The 27,606-nt window shown below is 32.1% G+C and overlaps 2 protein-coding genes across 2 annotated transcripts; both read left to right on the top strand.

The window, feature by feature from the left end:
* Positions 1-13,044: 13,044 nt before the first annotated feature.
* On the top strand, positions 13,045-19,774 carry LOC140437910 (uncharacterized). The gene is made up of 3 exons (XM_072527699.1): positions 13,045-13,452; positions 16,483-18,121; positions 19,755-19,774. Exons 1-3 carry the CDS (start codon positions 13,435-13,437, stop codon positions 19,772-19,774), a joined length of 1,677 nt encoding a protein of 558 aa, XP_072383800.1. The 5' UTR covers positions 13,045-13,434.
* LOC140437909 (uncharacterized) lies at positions 16,645-26,318 on the top strand. Its single transcript, XM_072527698.1, has 4 exons — positions 16,645-16,724; positions 19,755-19,996; positions 23,027-24,665; positions 26,299-26,318. The coding sequence occupies exons 2-4, from the start codon at positions 19,979-19,981 to the stop codon at positions 26,316-26,318; spliced, it is 1,677 nt and encodes a 558-aa protein (XP_072383799.1). The 5' UTR covers positions 16,645-16,724; positions 19,755-19,978.
* The last annotated feature ends 1,288 nt before the right edge of the window (positions 26,319-27,606 follow it).

Genomic DNA, 27,606 nt, shown 5'->3' with positions numbered 1-27,606 from the left:
ACATTCAGTACCTTTTAAATTTACAATAAACTGGCAAACCGCCTCCGTCTTAACCAGTGACCATATTTGACTTCTAGTCTTTAGTTAGTGTTTAGTTTTAATACAATTCGTCGAATTTCTGGGGTAAACTGAGTAGGGAGCAAAAAGAAAGATTTACACACAGTTACGCTACCCCAGAAGCAAGAGGAACTTGGTAGGTAACGGAAGTTAATGTTGGTTTGGATTTTGCTTGTTGTATGACTAGGCCTAAGCAAGATTTTCGAAACCTCCGACGATGAACGTTTAATTGTTATTATAAACCTACCAACCAATTGATCTCAAGAAAGTATTTATGTTTAGAATAAAGAGTCTTCCGAAATGCACCGGCGTCCGTAGGCTGAACTTCACACGATTTAAAATCTTTACCGTTGTGCGAGCAACCTATAAACACACAACCACCAGCAGTCTCTCTTTTCTTTTGCGTGATCCGGCAATTGCTCTCCAAATATAACTAATTCACTATCTAGATTACTTTCATTTAAACTCATTATTTCACTCGATTAAGCATCTACAATAAATTATAATTTTCATCTGAAACTAACCTGTTAAGATTGCGAACTGTCAACAATAACAATCAAAACCATGTGTCTAAGTCACGTGAATGGAATACCTACTCCTCATTGGATGAATAAAAAATGTGGGGTTTTGCTATAACCATATTTTTGAATTATTATTACAACTGGAACTGGTGGGTTTGGATCCACAATAAACATGACAGGCTTCTTCTTCTTCTGGTTCCTATCCGTTTCGGATGTTGGAAATCATATTGGCAATTATGACCTTGCTCGCTGCGGCTCGAAATAGCTCCGTTGAGGTTTTCTTAAACCATGTTCTTAAATTCCGCAGCCATGATATTCTCCTTGTATCGGGTCCTCGCTTACCTTTGACTTTACCTTGCAATATAGACTGCAGCAGGGAGTAACGGTGCTGATTTCTCATAACGTGTCCCATATATTGCAATTTTATGCGTTTGATCGTAAACACAATCTCTGGTTCCTTCTTCATTTTTTCTAGAACTTCCTTGTTCGTGATCCTTGCTGTCCATGATATTCTCAGCATTCTTCTATAAAGCCACATCTCAAATGCTTCAAGTTTTTTAATAGTGGTGTCTGTAAGCGTCCATGCCTCCGCCCCGTACAACAACACAGAGAAAACATAGCATCTCAAATGTCTCATTTTTGTATCTAGGGATATGTTGTGACTTTTGAAGATGGCGCTCATTTTGTTAAAGACCGTTCTTGCCTTTCCTATGCGGCACTTTATTTCCTGTACATTGCTCCACTGTTCGTTTATAATAGTTCCCAGGTAGCAATACTGTTTTACTCGCTCTATCTGCGTCCCATTAATGTATAGATGAGCCCCATTTATATTCTCCTTGCTGATAATCATTTGTTTCGTTTTGTGGGTATTAATGTTTAGTCCGTACTGTTGACTGTACTCGTTTATTCTGTCCATTAGCCTCTGAAGTCCCTCTAAACTATCTGCTATCACCATGGTGTCGTCGGCATATCTAACATTGTTTACTCTTTCACCATTTAGGAGGATGCCTTCGTCTATTCCGTAAAGAGCCTCGTTAAAATTTTTCTCTGAGTACATATTAAATATCAACGGCGATAGGATACATCCCTGTCTAACTCCACGTAGTATTTTTATGTGATCTGTTTCTTCTCCGTTAATTTTCATGTATGCGGTCTGATTCCATGACAGGCTAGCATTTTAAAATAACGAATTAGAAACACCTTTTAAATGCTTTTGGACATGTGGGGTTATGAAAATTACCTTTTATCTGTGGTTTAAGGCTAAAAGTAACATATTTGTTATTTTGTTCTAGCGGGCCCCGTATAAAGATGTCATAATTGTCATTATTTGTGATTATTGGCGCTTTTACAAAGTGATAGATATGACTCGTTTATAATTAAACCATGAAGATTGCACAAATTTACTTTAAATAAATTATTGAGATATCTTTCACCTTAAAAAGTAGTTTAAATTACCATCATAAAAGTGAAGAACTTCAACCAGATTGTCTCTAATCGCACAAAAGACATTAAACTCCCACCGCACGTGAAAACCTCGTACTTTTATGAACTGTTGGTTTACTTCGTTCCAGTAATGCGAATTGTGCCTATGAAACATTCCGTTTTTTGTAAATTTTGATTCGTCACACCATTCATTAGCTTTTCGACATTTTCGTTACAAATTCTGTAAATTCTATTCTTTTATTATAGTCTGTGTCCTATAAACTGTGGTGTAAGAATAGGGATGCAACTTATGTTTTTGAAGCGAAGCTTTTATACTGGCTTTGTATTATTTTTTCTCTACAGTAAAATGCTGAGGCAATTTTCTTATAGAAAATATATTAAAAAAATAATAAATAAATAATAAAATTACTTTATTCAATTTTAAAAATATTATTTAAATTTTAAAAATATAAAAAACATCAAGCGAAGCTTAAGTCTGAGGCGACAGTCACGAAAGTATCGCCACGAAATGGCGTCACGGAAATAGCGCCACGAAATACCAATTAGTTGTTCACAGTAACAGTAAAGAGTTGAAAGGGTCCGTTTACGAGACGAGATAAATCCGTTATTCAACATCTAAACTTTTTCAATTTTATTAAAATCTATAAAAAAATTATTTTATTAAACTTTAAATATATTTTTGAGATTTTAAAAACGCAGAAACTTAGTATGAAGCTTCGCGCTAATCTACAGTACCGCCTACAGTACCCACTTTTTTAATTCGCTCAACAACGTAATGACGCTTCGGGATAAGCAGAATAGTAACCAAGAAGATCAATTGTACGATTTTTATTGTCTGCAATAGACTTAGCTTTGTTAACTTTTTGTTGAAAATAACCAAAATATGTTAAATTTTTAAGTAATCTCTTCACGGTGTCACGGGTAGGTCGTTGTCGATCTGAATATCTTTTAGCAAGTAAAGCACATGTTCTAGTAATAACTCTGTCACTTTCCATATGTATTAAAAGTAACTACGCAATCTTTATTGTTTAACTCTATACAAGCCATTTCCATTACTTTGCAAAAGTTCCAATAACCACAAATAATGACACTTATGACATCTTCATACACGGCCTGCTATAATAAAACAATAAATGTGTTACCTGTAACAGTAAACCACAATTATCTCCAAAAGTATTAGTTTTAGGTCTAGAAAACCTACTAATATAAATACTATTTAAAAGAAAACTTATATCTTCTTTTAATAAAAATTATAAAATACAGGAAGTTTTATTTAAAATTATAGACTTAATGTGATTTGAATTTTAAAGAAATGGAGTATCATTTCTGAACACGCAGTGTTTAAAAATTTACCTAATCTTTGTGGGCAATGGTTTTCAAGAAATTATGACTGTTAATGGAGAAGATATTAATTTTTTGAAGAAAGGCGAATGACTCAAAGACTATAAAGTTCTGACCTATCGTGCTCTATATAAATTTTAACTAAAACTTTACGCAGAATCTAAAAATGCAATAATATACAGGGTATTTATTTAAAATACCAAAGTTGTAGTTCACTTTGGCATATCTGTCAAAATATTTTCTTTAGGTTGTCATAACTTCTAAATCCTACAAACCAATTGCAATAAATATTGTGTAGTGTCCGATATACAGCCGATGATGCCATAAAATTCATTTGATTTGAACGTTCTCAAAAGTTTGGGGGGATTTAGGGCTGCACACCCCCCTTAAAATTTTCCTGTGCGCTTAGATTTTGTTGTTTCTTTTGTATGAAAAATGCTTTCAGAACAAAAAAGTAACGTGTCCATTTTTATTACCAAATGCCAAGTAGTTTAGGAGATAATGTAATAAAACAATTTTTATTTTGTAACTTCAAAGGTTTGTAACTTTTTTTGTAGACACTTTTGTACTAAGGTAAGTTGGATTCAATCAATTTATTTTTGTCCCCGCAATGCGTGATTTAATTTATGACATACCTTTTTGAAATACCCTGTATATAGTGTAAACTCGTCGTGAAACGTATATAAGCACAAAATCTACTAATTCAATTGCACAATATTAATAGTTTCTTTACAGTAGGATGGATGAAAACCTAATAACGCAAGACTTCATCAAAAATCATTTGTGCAGAATGTCTAGGGCGGTATAGGCTCTCATTAAAGCCACATTAGGAAATAATAAGTGTTTTTATGTAGCGTTATTATTTTAAAAATAATTATTGTTGCATTTCCAATTAAATGTATTCGCCAAAAAAGAGCTGCTTTAATATATATTTCATCCAAGACTTAATCATAAATGTTAAACATCTAATTTTTTTATTATTATTAATATAAAATACTATAATTCAGTCAATCTAAATGGGGACTTCGCGTTAAATCCAAAGGTGCAACTTTTGAGAAAATGACAAAAAACTGCTGTTGTTTCTATTGAAGCTTTTTTATTTTTAGTTTACCAAAAGTATGTTTAAAATAAAAAGTTAATTGTTATGTGCAAACTTCTAGTTTTTAAATAATTAGCAAGTATCAAGAGCCTTAACATTTACTTTAAAAAGTGATTTTACCTGTTTTGCTTTTAAAAGTTGGGTTTTTAGCGTTGAGCATAATATTATTATGTGAATTTTTAGTCTCGTTTTAATTTTGAGGCATACTAAAAAACAAAGAAATTGTATTTTAAAAGAAAGAAACGTTGTTTATTTTATTTAAAAAAAATGTCGTTAGAATCATTACAATTTTTCTCCCATTCAGGATCAAATATTGTATTTCGTCTTTCACACGAAGCGAAGAAGTGAAAATAAAATTTTAATGATGGGTTTGATTGCCATTGGGAATCAAAATGCAATTCCAGAAGCCTTTTTACATCGGACGTTTTTTATTGTTTAGTGAGAGGTTACTTTTGGTAATCGCTGAAGGAATATTGGTTAAAAGATTTTTTAGCTTTCATAAAATATGATTTTTTGAGATTTAATAATTATGGTAGTAAAACTCTTCACCTTCGATAGCAATCATGTGTGGTGATTTTGCTCGATTGGCATATTTTTTTGTTTGTGGGCTTAAATGTAAAACGCTATTGACAAGTATACTTCGGATGATCTATAGCTTTTTGTTTCCAATCATACATTTCTACGTCAACGCCAATTTTTCGAATAGTCGCATATTTTTGACGTAGCCATCAGGATTTTCCTGTCTCTGCTAAAACTGTGCACCTTTTCCCAGGAATATTATCTGGTGCAACTGCTTTTTAACTTTTTTTTATTTTTTGAAGTGCATGAGGAACTTCCTCGTTTGTTTTTTGGTGACTGTCTTACTGTCTTCGTTACCTCAACTTGATTGTCAAACTTCCAAAGTACTTTCTCCATCACTTATTGACATCCTTTTCGTAAAGTAGTATTTTATTATTTTTATCACTCTTCCCAAACTATGCCTCCAACCTTGCCGGTCCCGCGCCGATCGTCTCCAGGTTCTCACGTGTAGAAAATTTTGCGCTTCCGCTGCCACTTTATCCTTCCACCTTTTCCCTGGCCTTGCTTTTGGTCTTACGCCCTGCATTTTACTATCTACGGCTTTTTTTGGCAATCTTGCAGTCTTCATTCTCACTATATGACCAGCCCATCGAAATCTCTGAAGTTTGACGAATTCTGAGATCGGTGCACACTTTGAACTCTTTGAACAGTTGGTAAATGGTAATGGTTGTACCTGGATCTCCATACTCTATTTTCATTAATAGGTCCAAATATCATTCTAACAGACCAATATGGTCTCATGGTCTTATGTTCTCGCAGCCATAACATACTATTGGTCTGATAATAGTTTTGTAAACCCTGATTTTCGATCTCCACTGCGTGTTTTTGAAGCGGAACACATGGGCAGAGTGAAAGGTAAGCTTTGTTCCCTTCCCTTTCCCTTCCCCTTTTCTGGTACCAAGTTGATCGTTTAGATTTATACGCTTATGCCTTATGGTTTGTATGACATGCTAGTATTTAAATGATTTTTAGTAATTTGAATAATAATGAAATTTTAGTAATTAAATGAAAATTAGTTACCAGCTGAAGTCCGTTTGAAGAGGTTTACTCTTCGGACGCTGGAACTCACTCAAGGCGTGGGTGTATGTTACCTAAAGTAAAATTTCATTAAATATTAAACATCAAATATTAATAACAACATTAGGTACAATCTTTGTTAACCTTATGTATTTTAAAGGGTTTTTACCCTAATATTTTGGTGGCTCAGGCATGTTAACCTGTATTTTTAACCTGATGATGGAATTATTATTATTCCGAAAACGTTCGTGTTATTTGATGTAGCTCTTTTAAGGGTTTTTTAAATATACCCGTTTACAAAGATTTAACCTCTTTTTGTGATACGTGGTATACAGCCAGCTGCAGGAATTATTTTCCTTGTGGAAAATGTAAATCAAAATTGCTTTACTAATTTTCAATTTTCTAGCTGCGATGAACCCTGAAAAAAGGTGTTAAATTACTTAAAAAATTATGTCCCTGAGGTCTACGTCCTTGAGTCAAGTATTTTAAGTAATGTGCACAGTAACGATAAACAAAAATTACGATTTCCTTATACATTATTTTCAGGAATGAAAGTGAAAAAAGTCTAGAAATGAAATCGTTTTGCTTTAAAAATAGGTCATATAACTTTAAAATAGTACAGTCGATCAATAAGCGTTGTTTATTCAGCACGTAGTCAATTAAATTGTTTCAAATTTTGAATTCAAAAATGTAAATATATCAATTATCCAGGAGGAAAACCACCTATTCATTTGTTTGCATAGTCAAAATTGGGGCAGCTTTGTGTTTATCCGTTGAATCGAGAAGGCAACAGCGAGTTTGTTAAGTTATGCAAATATGGTGCTGTAATAATGGGAGAAATTTTGTTTTATTGCTCGAAGCGGCGTCTTAAAATATTATAGTAATATTTCCTTTTTTGGATTGAGATTTTCTGTCTTCCGGCATTGTTTTCAAACTTCGGGCAATTTATCTTTCGAATCATTAGAGAAAACATTTATTCTTTTTAAATTTATTACTATTGAATAATCTCGTTAAAGCATTGGGGATAAAATCGCTTTTCGAGAGGTTTTTTCCAATATAAAAAGCCAAAAATACGCTAACTTTCTGATGAGAATTCTGAGTTATATATAGTTGTATAATATGTCTAGAAAATTTGTGGAAAATAACATGATATTAGTTCATAGGTAATTATTTTAATTCAGTAAAATTTAATTTTACAAAAATGTGTGTAGAGAAATCCATTAGCTGTAGATTGTAATAAAAATATTATAGTAGATAGCATAACCGAAACTGATTGCCCAGTTGTAACATGTCAAAGTGACGATTGTTATATTTTATCTATTCTTTGATTATATTATTAAACTTTCTTAAAACAAACACCCTGTACGATTTTAACTTCTTTCTCATGAAAACACCTTTGATGATTGTGTTAATAAAATCTTCGTTATCTCCAAGAGTAGTCCTTATCCTGTATCCTCAGTTTATGATTGTATTGTGAATCCACTGTACGAAACAACCGTTAAATTGGCATCTCACAGCTCGCGGAGAAACATCAGCAAAGAGAAACAAAAAATCGATATTAACGATCAGAAAAGAGACAACAGTTGGCTCCCCAGGTGAAATTAGTAAATATTTCCTTTTTGATAAATGACTTACGCCAAAATGTAGTCAGAAAATTCCGATGGTGAGTATCGTGGGTTAAGTCTGTATGTACGCCATTAGTAATGTCGGTAGAAGTAAGTTGGGTAATTTATACATAGATAAACATTCGACACAACTTCGTTAGACCACTCTATAGAAAATTACCATGGATTGAGGTTGGAGAAGGGTTGGACATGCAGTGCATCATCTTCCGATTGTCTCTTGAACCGGGTCGATTTACTGACTAACAACGGGATAGCACGCTGGCCAAACATAGACAGTTTTGTCCTATCCCAGGGATTGTAAATCACAAGTAGTGAAAAAAATTATTCCACGTTGTGTTGGTTTCCGTCTTTATATTTTGTCTTTTTCTATTACGTAGTTTCTACTCTTACTCCACGTTCTGTCCGATCGCATATTTAGATAGGTAAATGTACCGCTGTACCTAACAATTTCGTTGAACCTTAATTGTCTCTTTCGTGGTTGTTTACCCAAACGCCGTTGCTGTTAACCTATTTAGTACAGACACTTTTTTGTTTACAAATATAGAATATAATCCCTTAAAAAAAAAACGCCAAAAAATGGTCCTTTTGGTTAATATTGTTCAAATCACTGAGTTGATTTACTACTCAACACTGAGTTGCTTTCATAAAGTCCTCGTAGACATACCGTCTCAGGACTTGCAACTTAATGTAGAGTCATATGTCGCCATGTTACCAATCCAACGGTAACTTTACCATCTTAATTTTAAACAAGACATAATGTAAACTAAATTTCAATTAGTAATTTTTCCAAGGGTTTTTACCCCCATATTTAGTGGCTACATTCATGTATTAACCTGACACTGATGATGGAATATTTATTCCGAAAACGTTTTGTCTATTTAACATAGCCCGACTGGGTTTTTTTATATACCTTTTTATAAAGGATTTTATTAAAAATTTTTTAATATATGGTATACAGCCAACTACAGGAACTTGTGGATATTAATAGAAATCTTTAAATATTATTTCTACGCGTATATAAAAAAATATGTCTAGTGACTGTAATGCCAGTGTACTCGGCAAAGTATTTCTAAAAAAGAACACACCTACCGCCTAAATATTTCGTGTTGGTATCATGTGACCTCACGAGCTATGACGCGGATGACGTGCACCGGTAAGTAAATTAGATGAAGTATATATATATATATATATATATATATATATATATATATATATATATATATATATAGAAAAGAAATTTAATCTTTGCAGATTAGTTAAATAGTAAACTCTTAAATATTGGGGAAATCTGCAAGAAATACTCTAATGTGTATCAATTGTTTCGCCGAACGTTTTCGCCAAAGAGAATTAATTTGGCTTCTTCAGGGCTGAAAGAGAATAAATTATAATTAGCTACCATATATTATCTATTAAAACATTATTGATCTTACCGTAACTTAGAATTGTAGAGTTAGAATATTAAAAAACTTTGCTAGTAACATAGTGGTGTTTTTTGTTACTATGTGCAAAAAAAGTTTTTTATAAGAATTGAAATGTATGGTAGCTTCGAACTTGACACGTAAAGGCTTACCCAAGGTTAATCGAAAAACCCAATGCAACTACATTTAAAAGGAGGTAATTCTTTGAAATGTCGGCAATAACTAAATTTTGATTTTAAATAGTTAAAAGTGAGGTTCTGTTTAAGCCAGAACGCAAGCGCTGACAACTTCATTATAATTGGTATGAATCTTTATGTCGTTAAGGTTCATTGGTAAAAAACGAATAAATTTAAATCCCAGTAAAGGGAAATATTATTTTGATTTTCTTTATTTAATTATATTATATTGTTCATGTATTATTGAATCTTATTGAGACGTATCTAAGAAAAGCAAGGGAATGTTATATATTTTTTGTTAATGAAAATTAATTATAAAGGTATGTTAGTTGTTAATGGATATATCAGTCAAATTAGTAATCTGTGATATAGTATTGTTCTTGGTATCTGATTTAAGTAACAGGTGGTATATATCGCTTAGATTCTTGATGTCACTCTTAACATTAATGGAGAAATCGTTAAGAAAAATATAAGACATTTCAATGAACTCTCTTTTAGATTTATTGTTCTCACGGTGGAGAATTGTGGTGTTGGTATAGTCCATGAGATGACCAGTGGAATGGACATGTTTGGCTAATGCACAACGGTCAGGGTGAAGTCGAGAATCACTTTTGTGTAGTGTAATACGTGATTTCAATAATTGAGATGTTTGACCGATGTAGGAATTGTTGCAAGAGAGACATGGAATGTTGTAGACAATATTACTAAGCCTATCTATGGGAGTCTTATCTTTTATCTTAGAATAAAGATTATTAATTGTTAGGGCTGATCTACAAGCTACATTAAGTTTAATGTTGTTATTATTATTGCCAAAGCTATTTTCAACACTTTTCAGAATCCTTGTTAACCCCGGAGTGATATCTCTGAAATATGGTAATGAGAAATATTTGTTTATAGGAGTATCAGAGACTGGGTTCCCACTTAAGACATCAGGATCAGCATTGTTAGTCGCGAAGGAAGGTGAAATATCTTCGTCATGGATAGTATTAAACAAAATCTTATTAACTAATGGTGTTGGATAAGCGTTTGAAATAAAAAGTTTCTGTAGGATTTGTAGGTTTTTTGTATGAAATGAAGGATCTGATAGTTTTGTTACTCTATTTTTCATCTGTTTGATTAAGTTGACTTTGGTAGAATTATTATGGTATGAGTTGTAGTTAAGGTATCTACCAGAATGGGTCGGTTTTTGATACCAATCTATTTTGATGTTGTTGGTTTCCCTGATCATCCTTATGTCGAGAAAGGGGACGGACCAATTACCATCTTCCCTCTCTATAGTGAACTGGATGTAGGGGTCATAACCATTAAAAGTGTCTAATAGTTCATCTACCTTGTCATTGGGTATAGCCAAAATGATATCATCAACATATTTTTTAATAAATGGAATATTAAAGGATAGTAAAGGAATGACTGAGTCTAATACATAATCCATAACGTAAGTTGCAATGATAGGAGAAATCTTAGCTCCCATAGGGGTACCGAAAGTTTGTTGATAGAATTTATCATTAAATGAGAAGTAAGTGTTATTAAAGAGAAATTCGACGATGCTGATGAATCTGTCGTAAGACATGGAACAACAACCTCTAATACGGTCCCAGTTGATCTCTATTGATGTCAAACATATTCCTAGATGAACATTGCTGAATAAGGATACAACGTCAAGGCTAACGAGGACATAATTTGATGGAAGTATGTAGCCATTATATTTATTTACCATCTCAAAAGAATCTTTAATGTAATATTGATTTTCATAATTATATGCATTAGTAAGTATGTCTGTAACAAAAGCTGAGATATTTTCAGTGGGTGTTCCAATGGAAGCTACTATGGGACGAACCGATAGTGTTGGTTTGTGGATTTTTGGCAAAGCATAAAACTTTGCAATGTTCCCATTATATGTTGTTAGTTTTTTCTTTGTGTTACGGTCAATCTCATTGGAAGAGGCTAAGGATGCGATTAATGTATTGCATTTCCTTTGCAGAGAAGAAGTGGGATTGGATGTAAGTGAAACATAAGATCTATCATTATCTATAAGAGAAGAACACAGTTGTAAGTAGTGAGTTCTTTCTAAGATGACTGTAACATTACCTTTGTCTGCTTTTGTCACTAAGAGCTCAGGATTGTATTTAAGAAATTTTTTAGTTTTAGTATATAAGTTATGAAAAAAAGTATTAGAAGATTTAGAAGTATTCAAAATGTGATTAGTGATAATGTTGGTGGTTCTAGATCGGATTAAGTTTTGTTCTAATTCAGATGGCAATGAAGAAATTATGTATTCTAAGTCTGCTAAAAGTGTTTTTACTTGAAAATCTTTTCCTAACTTTGGTTCGATGCTAAATTTATTTCCTAATGCCAAGAAACCTAGAATATCATCAGGAATAGTTGTAGTAGATAAGTTTTTAATCCATTTTGGATCAGTTTTAAGAACAGATTTACAACAGGACTGATATAGTGAGTTAATTTTTTTGATATTGTCTGATTTAATTGAATAAAATATTTTATTATATCTAATAGATTGAATATGTGAAAATTGCATCCAATCATATTCCGAGGTTGATCTAATGATTTCGGTTTTTTGTTCAGTGAGTGATTTTTCTAACTGTTTGAGAACTCTATGATTGGTTGCAATCTCAACATTTAAAAGTTTGCTATCTAACCTGATAATTTGTTGACATCCCTGCAATTGCCAGAAACCATTTCTGTGTATATAGTTTTGGACAGAGGAGGTGGCATGAACAATGTGTTTTGGTGTTATACCTTTAGAACGACATGACAATAAAAAAAGTCTCCGATTCCTTTCTTTTGCTAGTCTTACATTAGTTTTTTGGTAATCCTTGAGCAACCTCAACGCCTCAGCACCATAATTAACCCGTATGTTGTTATAGAACCCCATGTTCCTCTAAAAAGAAAAGAAATTTAATCTTTGCAGATTAGTTAAATAGTAAACTCTTAAATATTGGGGACTTCACCCTGACCGTTGTGCATTAGCCAAACATGTCCATTCCACTGGTCATCTCATGGACTATACCAACACCACAATTCTCCACCGTGAGAACAATAAATCTAAAAGAGAGTTCATTGAAATGTCTTATATTTTTCTTAACGATTTCTCCATTAATGTTAAGAGTGACATCAAGAATCTAAGCGATATATACCACCTGTTACTTAAATCAGATACCAAGAACAATACTATATCACAGATTACTAATTTGACTGATATATCCATTAACAACTAACATACCTTTATAATTAATTTTCATTAACAAAAAATATATAACATTCCCTTGCTTTTCTTAGATACGTCTCAATAAGATTCAATAATACATGAACAATATAATATAATTAAATAAAGAAAATCAAAATAATATTTCCCTTTACTGGGATTTAAATTTATTCGTTTTTTACCAATGAACCTTAACGACATAAAGATTCATACCAATTATAATGAAGTTGTCAGCGCTTGCGTTCTGGCTTAAACAGAACCTCACTTTTAACTATTTAAAATCAAAATTTAGTTATTGCCGACATTTCAAAGAATTACCTCCTTTTAAATGTAGTTGCATTGGGTTTTTCGATTAACCTTGGGTAAGCCTTTACGTGTCAAGTTCGAAGCTACCATACATTTCAATTCTTATAAAAAACTTTTTTTGCACATAGTAACAAAAAACACCACTATGTTACTAGCAAAGTTTTTTAATATTCTAACTCTACAATTCTAAGTTACGGTAAGATCAATAATGTTTTAATAGATAATATATGGTAGCTAATTATAATTTATTCTCTTTCAGCCCTGAAGAAGCCAAATTAATTCTCTTTGGCGAAAACGTTCGGCGAAACAATTGATACACATTAGAGTATTTCTTGCAGATTTCCCCAATATTTAAGAGTTTACTATTTAACTAATCTGCAAAGATTAAATTTCTTTTCTTTTTAGAGGAACATGGGGTTCTATAACAACATACGGGTTAATTATGGTGCTGAGGCGTTGAGGTTGCTCAAGGATTACCAAAAAACTAATGTAAGACTAGCAAAAGAAAGGAATCGGAGACTTTTTTTATTGTCATGTCGTTCTAAAGGTATAACACCAAAACACATTGTTCATGCCACCTCCTCTGTCCAAAACTATATACACAGAAATGGTTTCTGGCAATTGCAGGGATGTCAACAAATTATCAGGTTAGATAGCAAACTTTTAAATGTTGAGATTGCAACCAATCATAGAGTTCTCAAACAGTTAGAAAAATCACTCACTGAACAAAAAACCGAAATCATTAGATCAACCTCGGAATATGATTGGATGCAATTTTCACATATTCAATCTATTAGATATAATAAAATATTTTATTCAATTAAATCAGACAATATCAAAAAAATTAACTCACTATATCAGTCCTGTTGTAAATCTGTTCTTAAAACTGATCCAAAATGGATTAAAAACTTATCTACTACAACTATTCCTGATGATATTCTAGGTTTCTTGGCATTAGGAAATAAATTTAGCATCGAACCAAAGTTAGGAAAAGATTTTCAAGTAAAAACACTTTTAGCAGACTTAGAATACATAATTTCTTCATTGCCATCTGAATTAGAACAAAACTTAATCCGATCTAGAACCACCAACATTATCACTAATCACATTTTGAATACTTCTAAATCTTCTAATACTTTTTTTCATAACTTATATACTAAAACTAAAAAATTTCTTAAATACAATCCTGAGCTCTTAGTGACAAAAGCAGACAAAGGTAATGTTACAGTCATCTTAGAAAGAACTCACTACTTACAACTGTGTTCTTCTCTTATAGATAATGATAGATCTTATGTTTCACTTACATCCAATCCCACTTCTTCTCTGCAAAGGAAATGCAATACATTAATCGCATCCTTAGCCTCTTCCAATGAGATTGACCGTAACACAAAGAAAAAACTAACAACATATAATGGGAACATTGCAAAGTTTTATGCTTTGCCAAAAATCCACAAACCAACACTATCGGTTCGTCCCATAGTAGCTTCCATTGGAACACCCACTGAAAATATCTCAGCTTTTGTTACAGACATACTTACTAATGCATATAATTATGAAAATCAATATTACATTAAAGATTCTTTTGAGATGGTAAATAAATATAATGGCTACATACTTCCATCAAATTATGTCCTCGTTAGCCTTGACGTTGTATCCTTATTCAGCAATGTTCATCTAGGAATATGTTTGACATCAATAGAGATCAACTGGGACCGTATTAGAGGTTGTTGTTCCATGTCTTACGACAGATTCATCAGCATCGTCGAATTTCTCTTTAATAACACTTACTTCTCATTTAATGATAAATTCTATCAACAAACTTTCGGTACCCCTATGGGAGCTAAGATTTCTCCTATCATTGCAACTTACGTTATGGATTATGTATTAGACTCAGTCATTCCTTTACTATCCTTTAATATTCCATTTATTAAAAAATATGTTGATGATATCATTTTGGCTATACCCAATGACAAGGTAGATGAACTATTAGACACTTTTAATGGTTATGACCCCTACATCCAGTTCACTATAGAGAGGGAAGATGGTAATTGGTCCGTCCCCTTTCTCGACATAAGGATGATCAGGGAAACCAACAACATCAAAATAGATTGGTATCAAAAACCGACCCATTCTGGTAGATACCTTAACTACAACTCATACCATAATAATTCTACCAAAGTCAACTTAATCAAACAGATGAAAAATAGAGTAACAAAACTATCAGATCCTTCATTTCATACAAAAAACCTACAAATCCTACAGAAACTTTTTATTTCAAACGCTTATCCAACACCATTAGTTAATAAGATTTTGTTTAATACTATCCATGACGAAGATATTTCACCTTCCTTCGCGACTAACAATGCTGATCCTGATGTCTTAAGTGGGAACCCAGTCTCTGATACTCCTATAAACAAATATTTCTCATTACCATATTTCAGAGATATCACTCCGGGGTTAACAAGGATTCTGAAAAGTGTTGAAAATAGCTTTGGCAATAATAATAACAACATTAAACTTAATGTAGCTTGTAGATCAGCCCTAACAATTAATAATCTTTATTCTAAGATAAAAGATAAGACTCCCATAGATAGGCTTAGTAATATTGTCTACAACATTCCATGTCTCTCTTGCAACAATTCCTACATCGGTCAAACATCTCAATTATTGAAATCACGTATTACACTACACAAAAGTGATTCTCGACTTCACCCTGACCGTTGTGCATTAGCCAAACATGTCCATTCCACTGGTCATCTCATGGACTATACCAACACCACAATTCTCCACCGTGAGAACAATAAATCTAAAAGAGAGTTCATTGAAATGTCTTATATTTTTCTTAACGATTTCTCCATTAATGTTAAGAGTGACATCAAGAATCTAAGCGATATATACCACCTGTTACTTAAATCAGATACCAAGAACAATACTATATCACAGATTACTAATTTGACTGATATATCCATTAACAACTAACATACCTTTATAATTAATTTTCATTAACAAAAAATATATAACATTCCCTTGCTTTTCTTAGATACGTCTCAATAAGATTCAATAATACATGAACAATATAATATAATTAAATAAAGAAAATCAAAATAATATTTCCCTTTACTGGGATTTAAATTTATTCGTTTTTTACCAATGAACCTTAACGACATAAAGATTCATACCAATTATAATGAAGTTGTCAGCGCTTGCGTTCTGGCTTAAACAGAACCTCACTTTTAACTATTTAAAATCAAAATTTAGTTATTGCCGACATTTCAAAGAATTACCTCCTTTTAAATGTAGTTGCATTGGGTTTTTCGATTAACCTTGGGTAAGCCTTTACGTGTCAAGTTCGAAGCTACCATACATTTCAATTCTTATAAAAAACTTTTTTTGCACATAGTAACAAAAAACACCACTATGTTACTAGCAAAGTTTTTTAATATTCTAACTCTACAATTCTAAGTTACGGTAAGATCAATAATGTTTTAATAGATAATATATGGTAGCTAATTATAATTTATTCTCTTTCAGCCCTGAAGAAGCCAAATTAATTCTCTTTGGCGAAAACGTTCGGCGAAACAATTGATACACATTAGAGTATTTCTTGCAGATTTCCCCAATATTTAAGAGTTTACTATTTAACTAATCTGCAAAGATTAAATTTCTTTTCTTTTTAGAGGAACATGGGGTTCTATAACAACATACGGGTTAATTATGGTGCTGAGGCGTTGAGGTTGCTCAAGGATTACCAAAAAACTAATGTAAGACTAGCAAAAGAAAGGAATCGGAGACTTTTTTTATTGTCATGTCGTTCTAAAGGTATAACACCAAAACACATTGTTCATGCCACCTCCTCTGTCCAAAACTATATACACAGAAATGGTTTCTGGCAATTGCAGGGATGTCAACAAATTATCAGGTTAGATAGCAAACTTTTAAATGTTGAGATTGCAACCAATCATAGAGTTCTCAAACAGTTAGAAAAATCACTCACTGAACAAAAAACCGAAATCATTAGATCAACCTCGGAATATGATTGGATGCAATTTTCACATATTCAATCTATTAGATATAATAAAATATTTTATTCAATTAAATCAGACAATATCAAAAAAATTAACTCACTATATCAGTCCTGTTGTAAATCTGTTCTTAAAACTGATCCAAAATGGATTAAAAACTTATCTACTACAACTATTCCTGATGATATTCTAGGTTTCTTGGCATTAGGAAATAAATTTAGCATCGAACCAAAGTTAGGAAAAGATTTTCAAGTAAAAACACTTTTAGCAGACTTAGAATACATAATTTCTTCATTGCCATCTGAATTAGAACAAAACTTAATCCGATCTAGAACCACCAACATTATCACTAATCACATTTTGAATACTTCTAAATCTTCTAATACTTTTTTTCATAACTTATATACTAAAACTAAAAAATTTCTTAAATACAATCCTGAGCTCTTAGTGACAAAAGCAGACAAAGGTAATGTTACAGTCATCTTAGAAAGAACTCACTACTTACAACTGTGTTCTTCTCTTATAGATAATGATAGATCTTATGTTTCACTTACATCCAATCCCACTTCTTCTCTGCAAAGGAAATGCAATACATTAATCGCATCCTTAGCCTCTTCCAATGAGATTGACCGTAACACAAAGAAAAAACTAACAACATATAATGGGAACATTGCAAAGTTTTATGCTTTGCCAAAAATCCACAAACCAACACTATCGGTTCGTCCCATAGTAGCTTCCATTGGAACACCCACTGAAAATATCTCAGCTTTTGTTACAGACATACTTACTAATGCATATAATTATGAAAATCAATATTACATTAAAGATTCTTTTGAGATGGTAAATAAATATAATGGCTACATACTTCCATCAAATTATGTCCTCGTTAGCCTTGACGTTGTATCCTTATTCAGCAATGTTCATCTAGGAATATGTTTGACATCAATAGAGATCAACTGGGACCGTATTAGAGGTTGTTGTTCCATGTCTTACGACAGATTCATCAGCATCGTCGAATTTCTCTTTAATAACACTTACTTCTCATTTAATGATAAATTCTATCAACAAACTTTCGGTACCCCTATGGGAGCTAAGATTTCTCCTATCATTGCAACTTACGTTATGGATTATGTATTAGACTCAGTCATTCCTTTACTATCCTTTAATATTCCATTTATTAAAAAATATGTTGATGATATCATTTTGGCTATACCCAATGACAAGGTAGATGAACTATTAGACACTTTTAATGGTTATGACCCCTACATCCAGTTCACTATAGAGAGGGAAGATGGTAATTGGTCCGTCCCCTTTCTCGACATAAGGATGATCAGGGAAACCAACAACATCAAAATAGATTGGTATCAAAAACCGACCCATTCTGGTAGATACCTTAACTACAACTCATACCATAATAATTCTACCAAAGTCAACTTAATCAAACAGATGAAAAATAGAGTAACAAAACTATCAGATCCTTCATTTCATACAAAAAACCTACAAATCCTACAGAAACTTTTTATTTCAAACGCTTATCCAACACCATTAGTTAATAAGATTTTGTTTAATACTATCCATGACGAAGATATTTCACCTTCCTTCGCGACTAACAATGCTGATCCTGATGTCTTAAGTGGGAACCCAGTCTCTGATACTCCTATAAACAAATATTTCTCATTACCATATTTCAGAGATATCACTCCGGGGTTAACAAGGATTCTGAAAAGTGTTGAAAATAGCTTTGGCAATAATAATAACAACATTAAACTTAATGTAGCTTGTAGATCAGCCCTAACAATTAATAATCTTTATTCTAAGATAAAAGATAAGACTCCCATAGATAGGCTTAGTAATATTGTCTACAACATTCCATGTCTCTCTTGCAACAATTCCTACATCGGTCAAACATCTCAATTATTGAAATCACGTATTACACTACACAAAAGTGATTCTCGACTTCACCCTGACCGTTGTGCATTAGCCAAACATGTCCATTCCACTGGTCATCTCATGGACTATACCAACACCACAATTCTCCACCGTGAGAACAATAAATCTAAAAGAGAGTTCATTGAAATGTCTTATATTTTTCTTAACGATTTCTCCATTAATGTTAAGAGTGACATCAAGAATCTAAGCGATATATACCACCTGTTACTTAAATCAGATACCAAGAACAATACTATATCACAGATTACTAATTTGACTGATATATCCATTAACAACTAACATACCTTTATAATTAATTTTCATTAACAAAAAATATATAACATTCCCTTGCTTTTCTTAGATACGTCTCAATAAGATTCAATAATACATGAACAATATAATATAATTAAATAAAGAAAATCAAAATAATATTTCCCTTTACTGGGATTTAAATTTATTCGTTTTTTACCAATGAACCTTAACGACATAAAGATTCATACCAATTATAATGAAGTTGTCAGCGCTTGCGTTCTGGCTTAAACAGAACCTCACTTTTAACTATTTAAAATCAAAATTTAGTTATTGCCGACATTTCAAAGAATTACCTCCTTTTAAATGTAGTTGCATTGGGTTTTTCGATTAACCTTGGGTAAGCCTTTACGTGTCAAGTTCGAAGCTACCATACATTTCAATTCTTATAAAAAACTTTTTTTGCACATAGTAACAAAAAACACCACTATGTTACTAGCAAAGTTTTTTAATATTCTAACTCTACAATTCTAAGTTACGGTAAGATCAATAATGTTTTAATAGATAATATATGGTAGCTAATTATAATTTATTCTCTTTCAGCCCTGAAGAAGCCAAATTAATTCTCTTTGGCGAAAACGTTCGGCGAAACAATTGATACACATTAGAGTATTTCTTGCAGATTTCCCCAATATTTAAGAGTTTACTATTTAACTAATCTGCAAAGATTAAATTTCTTTTCTTTTTAGAGGAACATGGGGTTCTATAACAACATACGGGTTAATTATGGTGCTGAGGCGTTGAGGTTGCTCAAGGATTACCAAAAAACTAATGTAAGACTAGCAAAAGAAAGGAATCGGAGACTTTTTTTATTGTCATGTCGTTCTAAAGGTATAACACCAAAACACATTGTTCATGCCACCTCCTCTGTCCAAAACTATATACACAGAAATGGTTTCTGGCAATTGCAGGGATGTCAACAAATTATCAGGTTAGATAGCAAACTTTTAAATGTTGAGATTGCAACCAATCATAGAGTTCTCAAACAGTTAGAAAAATCACTCACTGAACAAAAAACCGAAATCATTAGATCAACCTCGGAATATGATTGGATGCAATTTTCACATATTCAATCTATTAGATATAATAAAATATTTTATTCAATTAAATCAGACAATATCAAAAAAATTAACTCACTATATCAGTCCTGTTGTAAATCTGTTCTTAAAACTGATCCAAAATGGATTAAAAACTTATCTACTACAACTATTCCTGATGATATTCTAGGTTTCTTGGCATTAGGAAATAAATTTAGCATCGAACCAAAGTTAGGAAAAGATTTTCAAGTAAAAACACTTTTAGCAGACTTAGAATACATAATTTCTTCATTGCCATCTGAATTAGAACAAAACTTAATCCGATCTAGAACCACCAACATTATCACTAATCACATTTTGAATACTTCTAAATCTTCTAATACTTTTTTTCATAACTTATATACTAAAACTAAAAAATTTCTTAAATACAATCCTGAGCTCTTAGTGACAAAAGCAGACAAAGGTAATGTTACAGTCATCTTAGAAAGAACTCACTACTTACAACTGTGTTCTTCTCTTATAGATAATGATAGATCTTATGTTTCACTTACATCCAATCCCACTTCTTCTCTGCAAAGGAAATGCAATACATTAATCGCATCCTTAGCCTCTTCCAATGAGATTGACCGTAACACAAAGAAAAAACTAACAACATATAATGGGAACATTGCAAAGTTTTATGCTTTGCCAAAAATCCACAAACCAACACTATCGGTTCGTCCCATAGTAGCTTCCATTGGAACACCCACTGAAAATATCTCAGCTTTTGTTACAGACATACTTACTAATGCATATAATTATGAAAATCAATATTACATTAAAGATTCTTTTGAGATGGTAAATAAATATAATGGCTACATACTTCCATCAAATTATGTCCTCGTTAGCCTTGACGTTGTATCCTTATTCAGCAATGTTCATCTAGGAATATGTTTGACATCAATAGAGATCAACTGGGACCGTATTAGAGGTTGTTGTTCCATGTCTTACGACAGATTCATCAGCATCGTCGAATTTCTCTTTAATAACACTTACTTCTCATTTAATGATAAATTCTATCAACAAACTTTCGGTACCCCTATGGGAGCTAAGATTTCTCCTATCATTGCAACTTACGTTATGGATTATGTATTAGACTCAGTCATTCCTTTACTATCCTTTAATATTCCATTTATTAAAAAATATGTTGATGATATCATTTTGGCTATACCCAATGACAAGGTAGATGAACTATTAGACACTTTTAATGGTTATGACCCCTACATCCAGTTCACTATAGAGAGGGAAGATGGTAATTGGTCCGTCCCCTTTCTCGACATAAGGATGATCAGGGAAACCAACAACATCAAAATAGATTGGTATCAAAAACCGACCCATTCTGGTAGATACCTTAACTACAACTCATACCATAATAATTCTACCAAAGTCAACTTAATCAAACAGATGAAAAATAGAGTAACAAAACTATCAGATCCTTCATTTCATACAAAAAACCTACAAATCCTACAGAAACTTTTTATTTCAAACGCTTATCCAACACCATTAGTTAATAAGATTTTGTTTAATACTATCCATGACGAAGATATTTCACCTTCCTTCGCGACTAACAATGCTGATCCTGATGTCTTAAGTGGGAACCCAGTCTCTGATACTCCTATAAACAAATATTTCTCATTACCATATTTCAGAGATATCACTCCGGGGTTAACAAGGATTCTGAAAAGTGTTGAAAATAGCTTTGGCAATAATAATAACAACATTAAACTTAATGTAGCTTGTAGATCAGCCCTAACAATTAATAATCTTTATTCTAAGATAAAAGATAAGACTCCCATAGATAGGCTTAGTAATATTGTCTACAACATTCCATGTCTCTCTTGCAACAATTCCTACATCGGTCAAACATCTCAATTATTGAAATCACGTATTACACTACACAAAAGTGATTCTCGACTTCACCCTGACCGTTGTGCATTAGCCAAACATGTCCATTCCACTGGTCATCTCATGGACTATACCAACACCACAATTCTCCACCGTGAGAACAATAAATCTAAAAGAGAGTTCATTGAAATGTCTTATATTTTTCTTAACGATTTCTCCATTAATGTTAAGAGTGACATCAAGAATCTAAGCGATATATACCACCTGTTACTTAAATCAGATACCAAGAACAATACTATATCACAGATTACTAATTTGACTGATATATCCATTAACAACTAACATACCTTTATAATTAATTTTCATTAACAAAAAATATATAACATTCCCTTGCTTTTCTTAGATACGTCTCAATAAGATTCAATAATACATGAACAATATAATATAATTAAATAAAGAAAATCAAAATAATATTTCCCTTTACTGGGATTTAAATTTATTCGTTTTTTACCAATGAACCTTAACGACATAAAGATTCATACCAATTATAATGAAGTTGTCAGCGCTTGCGTTCTGGCTTAAACAGAACCTCACTTTTAACTATTTAAAATCAAAATTTAGTTATTGCCGACATTTCAAAGAATTACCTCCTTTTAAATGTAGTTGCATTGGGTTTTTCGATTAACCTTGGGTAAGCCTTTACGTGTCAAGTTCGAAGCTACCATACATTTCAATTCTTATAAAAAACTTTTTTTGCACATAGTAACAAAAAACACCACTATGTTACTAGCAAAGTTTTTTAATATTCTAACTCTACAATTCTAAGTTACGGTAAGATCAATAATGTTTTAATAGATAATATATGGTAGCTAATTATAATTTATTCTCTTTCAGCCCTGAAGAAGCCAAATTAATTCTCTTTGGCGAAAACGTTCGGCGAAACAATTGATACACATTAGAGTATTTCTTGCAGATTTCCCCAATATTTAAGAGTTTACTATTTAACTAATCTGCAAAGATTAAATTTCTTTTCTTTTTAGAGGAACATGGGGTTCTATAACAACATACGGGTTAATTATGGTGCTGAGGCGTTGAGGTTGCTCAAGGATTACCAAAAAACTAATGTAAGACTAGCAAAAGAAAGGAATCGGAGACTTTTTTTATTGTCATGTCGTTCTAAAGGTATAACACCAAAACACATTGTTCATGCCACCTCCTCTGTCCAAAACTATATACACAGAAATGGTTTCTGGCAATTGCAGGGATGTCAACAAATTATCAGGTTAGATAGCAAACTTTTAAATGTTGAGATTGCAACCAATCATAGAGTTCTCAAACAGTTAGAAAAATCACTCACTGAACAAAAAACCGAAATCATTAGATCAACCTCGGAATATGATTGGATGCAATTTTCACATATTCAATCTATTAGATATAATAAAATATTTTATTCAATTAAATCAGACAATATCAAAAAAATTAACTCACTATATCAGTCCTGTTGTAAATCTGTTCTTAAAACTGATCCAAAATGGATTAAAAACTTATCTACTACAACTATTCCTGATGATATTCTAGGTTTCTTGGCATTAGGAAATAAATTTAGCATCGAACCAAAGTTAGGAAAAGATTTTCAAGTAAAAACACTTTTAGCAGACTTAGAATACATAATTTCTTCATTGCCATCTGAATTAGAACAAAACTTAATCCGATCTAGAACCACCAACATTATCACTAATCACATTTTGAATACTTCTAAATCTTCTAATACTTTTTTTCATAACTTATATACTAAAACTAAAAAATTTCTTAAATACAATCCTGAGCTCTTAGTGACAAAAGCAGACAAAGGTAATGTTACAGTCATCTTAGAAAGAACTCACTACTTACAACTGTGTTCTTCTCTTATAGATAATGATAGATCTTATGTTTCACTTACATCCAATCCCACTTCTTCTCTGCAAAGGAAATGCAATACATTAATCGCATCCTTAGCCTCTTCCAATGAGATTGACCGTAACACAAAGAAAAAACTAACAACATATAATGGGAACATTGCAAAGTTTTATGCTTTGCCAAAAATCCACAAACCAACACTATCGGTTCGTCCCATAGTAGCTTCCATTGGAACACCCACTGAAAATATCTCAGCTTTTGTTACAGACATACTTACTAATGCATATAATTATGAAAATCAATATTACATTAAAGATTCTTTTGAGATGGTAAATAAATATAATGGCTACATACTTCCATCAAATTATGTCCTCGTTAGCCTTGACGTTGTATCCTTATTCAGCAATGTTCATCTAGGAATATGTTTGACATCAATAGAGATCAACTGGGACCGTATTAGAGGTTGTTGTTCCATGTCTTACGACAGATTCATCAGCATCGTCGAATTTCTCTTTAATAACACTTACTTCTCATTTAATGATAAATTCTATCAACAAACTTTCGGTACCCCTATGGGAGCTAAGATTTCTCCTATCATTGCAACTTACGTTATGGATTATGTATTAGACTCAGTCATTCCTTTACTATCCTTTAATATTCCATTTATTAAAAAATATGTTGATGATATCATTTTGGCTATACCCAATGACAAGGTAGATGAACTATTAGACACTTTTAATGGTTATGACCCCTACATCCAGTTCACTATAGAGAGGGAAGATGGTAATTGGTCCGTCCCCTTTCTCGACATAAGGATGATCAGGGAAACCAACAACATCAAAATAGATTGGTATCAAAAACCGACCCATTCTGGTAGATACCTTAACTACAACTCATACCATAATAATTCTACCAAAGTCAACTTAATCAAACAGATGAAAAATAGAGTAACAAAACTATCAGATCCTTCATTTCATACAAAAAACCTACAAATCCTACAGAAACTTTTTATTTCAAACGCTTATCCAACACCATTAGTTAATAAGATTTTGTTTAATACTATCCATGACGAAGATATTTCACCTTCCTTCGCGACTAACAATGCTGATCCTGATGTCTTAAGTGGGAACCCAGTCTCTGATACTCCTATAAACAAATATTTCTCATTACCATATTTCAGAGATATCACTCCGGGGTTAACAAGGATTCTGAAAAGTGTTGAAAATAGCTTTGGCAATAATAATAACAACATTAAACTTAATGTAGCTTGTAGATCAGCCCTAACAATTAATAATCTTTATTCTAAGATAAAAGATAAGACTCCCATAGATAGGCTTAGTAATATTGTCTACAACATTCCATGTCTCTCTTGCAACAATTCCTACATCGGTCAAACATCTCAATTATTGAAATCACGTATTACACTACACAAAAGTGATTCTCGACTTCACCCTGACCGTTGTGCATTAGCCAAACATGTCCATTCCACTGGTCATCTCATGGACTATACCAACACCACAATTCTCCACCGTGAGAACAATAAATCTAAAAGAGAGTTCATTGAAATGTCTTATATTTTTCTTAACGATTTCTCCATTAATGTTAAGAGTGACATCAAGAATCTAAGCGATATATACCACCTGTTACTTAAATCAGATACCAAGAACAATACTATATCACAGATTACTAATTTGACTGATATATCCATTAACAACTAACATACCTTTATAATTAATTTTCATTAACAAAAAATATATAACATTCCCTTGCTTTTCTTAGATACGTCTCAATAAGATTCAATAATACATGAACAATATAATATAATTAAATAAAGAAAATCAAAATAATATTTCCCTTTACTGGGATTTAAATTTATTCGTTTTTTACCAATGAACCTTAACGACATAAAGATTCATACCAATTATAATGAAGTTGTCAGCGCTTGCGTTCTGGCTTAAACAGAACCTCACTTTTAACTATTTAAAATCAAAATTTAGTTATTGCCGACATTTCAAAGAATTACCTCCTTTTAAATGTAGTTGCATTGGGTTTTTCGATTAACCTTGGGTAAGCCTTTACGTGTCAAGTTCGAAGCTACCATACATTTCAATTCTTATAAAAAACTTTTTTTGCACATAGTAACAAAAAACACCACTATGTTACTAGCAAAGTTTTTTAATATTCTAACTCTACAATTCTAAGTTACGGTAAGATCAATAATGTTTTAATAGATAATATATGGTAGCTAATTATAATTTATTCTCTTTCAGCCCTGAAGAAGCCAAATTAATTCTCTTTGGCGAAAACGTTCGGCGAAACAATTGATACACATTAGAGTATTTCTTGCAGATTTCCCCAATATTTAAGAGTTTACTATTTAACTAATCTGCAAAGATTAAATTTCTTTTCTTTTTAGAGGAACATGGGGTTCTATAACAACATACGGGTTAATTATGGTGCTGAGGCGTTGAGGTTGCTCAAGGATTACCAAAAAACTAATGTAAGACTAGCAAAAGAAAGGAATCGGAGACTTTTTTTATTGTCATGTCGTTCTAAAGGTATAACACCAAAACACATTGTTCATGCCACCTCCTCTGTCCAAAACTATATACACAGAAATGGTTTCTGGCAATTGCAGGGATGTCAACAAATTATCAGGTTAGATAGCAAACTTTTAAATGTTGAGATTGCAACCAATCATAGAGTTCTCAAACAGTTAGAAAAATCACTCACTGAACAAAAAACCGAAATCATTAGATCAACCTCGGAATATGATTGGATGCAATTTTCACATATTCAATCTATTAGATATAATAAAATATTTTATTCAATTAAATCAGACAATATCAAAAAAATTAACTCACTATATCAGTCCTGTTGTAAATCTGTTCTTAAAACTGATCCAAAATGGATTAAAAACTTATCTACTACAACTATTCCTGATGATATTCTAGGTTTCTTGGCATTAGGAAATAAATTTAGCATCGAACCAAAGTTAGGAAAAGATTTTCAAGTAAAAACACTTTTAGCAGACTTAGAATACATAATTTCTTCATTGCCATCTGAATTAGAACAAAACTTAATCCGATCTAGAACCACCAACATTATCACTAATCACATTTTGAATACTTCTAAATCTTCTAATACTTTTTTTCATAACTTATATACTAAAACTAAAAAATTTCTTAAATACAATCCTGAGCTCTTAGTGACAAAAGCAGACAAAGGTAATGTTACAGTCATCTTAGAAAGAACTCACTACTTACAACTGTGTTCTTCTCTTATAGATAATGATAGATCTTATGTTTCACTTACATCCAATCCCACTTCTTCTCTGCAAAGGAAATGCAATACATTAATCGCATCCTTAGCCTCTTCCAATGAGATTGACCGTAACACAAAGAAAAAACTAACAACATATAATGGGAACATTGCAAAGTTTTATGCTTTGCCAAAAATCCACAAACCAACACTATCGGTTCGTCCCATAGTAGCTTCCATTGGAACACCCACTGAAAATATCTCAGCTTTTGTTACAGACATACTTACTAATGCATATAATTATGAAAATCAATATTACATTAAAGATTCTTTTGAGATGGTAAATAAATATAATGGCTACATACTTCCATCAAATTATGTCCTCGTTAGCCTTGACGTTGTATCCTTATTCAGCAATGTTCATCTAGGAATATGTTTGACATCAATAGAGATCAACTGGGAC

This window comes from Diabrotica undecimpunctata, chromosome 3 (genome assembly GCF_040954645.1).
Source record: "Diabrotica undecimpunctata isolate CICGRU chromosome 3, icDiaUnde3, whole genome shotgun sequence".
Taxonomy (NCBI): domain Eukaryota; kingdom Metazoa; phylum Arthropoda; class Insecta; order Coleoptera; family Chrysomelidae; genus Diabrotica; species Diabrotica undecimpunctata.
Note: the sequence above shows the minus strand (reverse complement) of the source record. Positions and strands in the feature narration are given on the sequence as shown.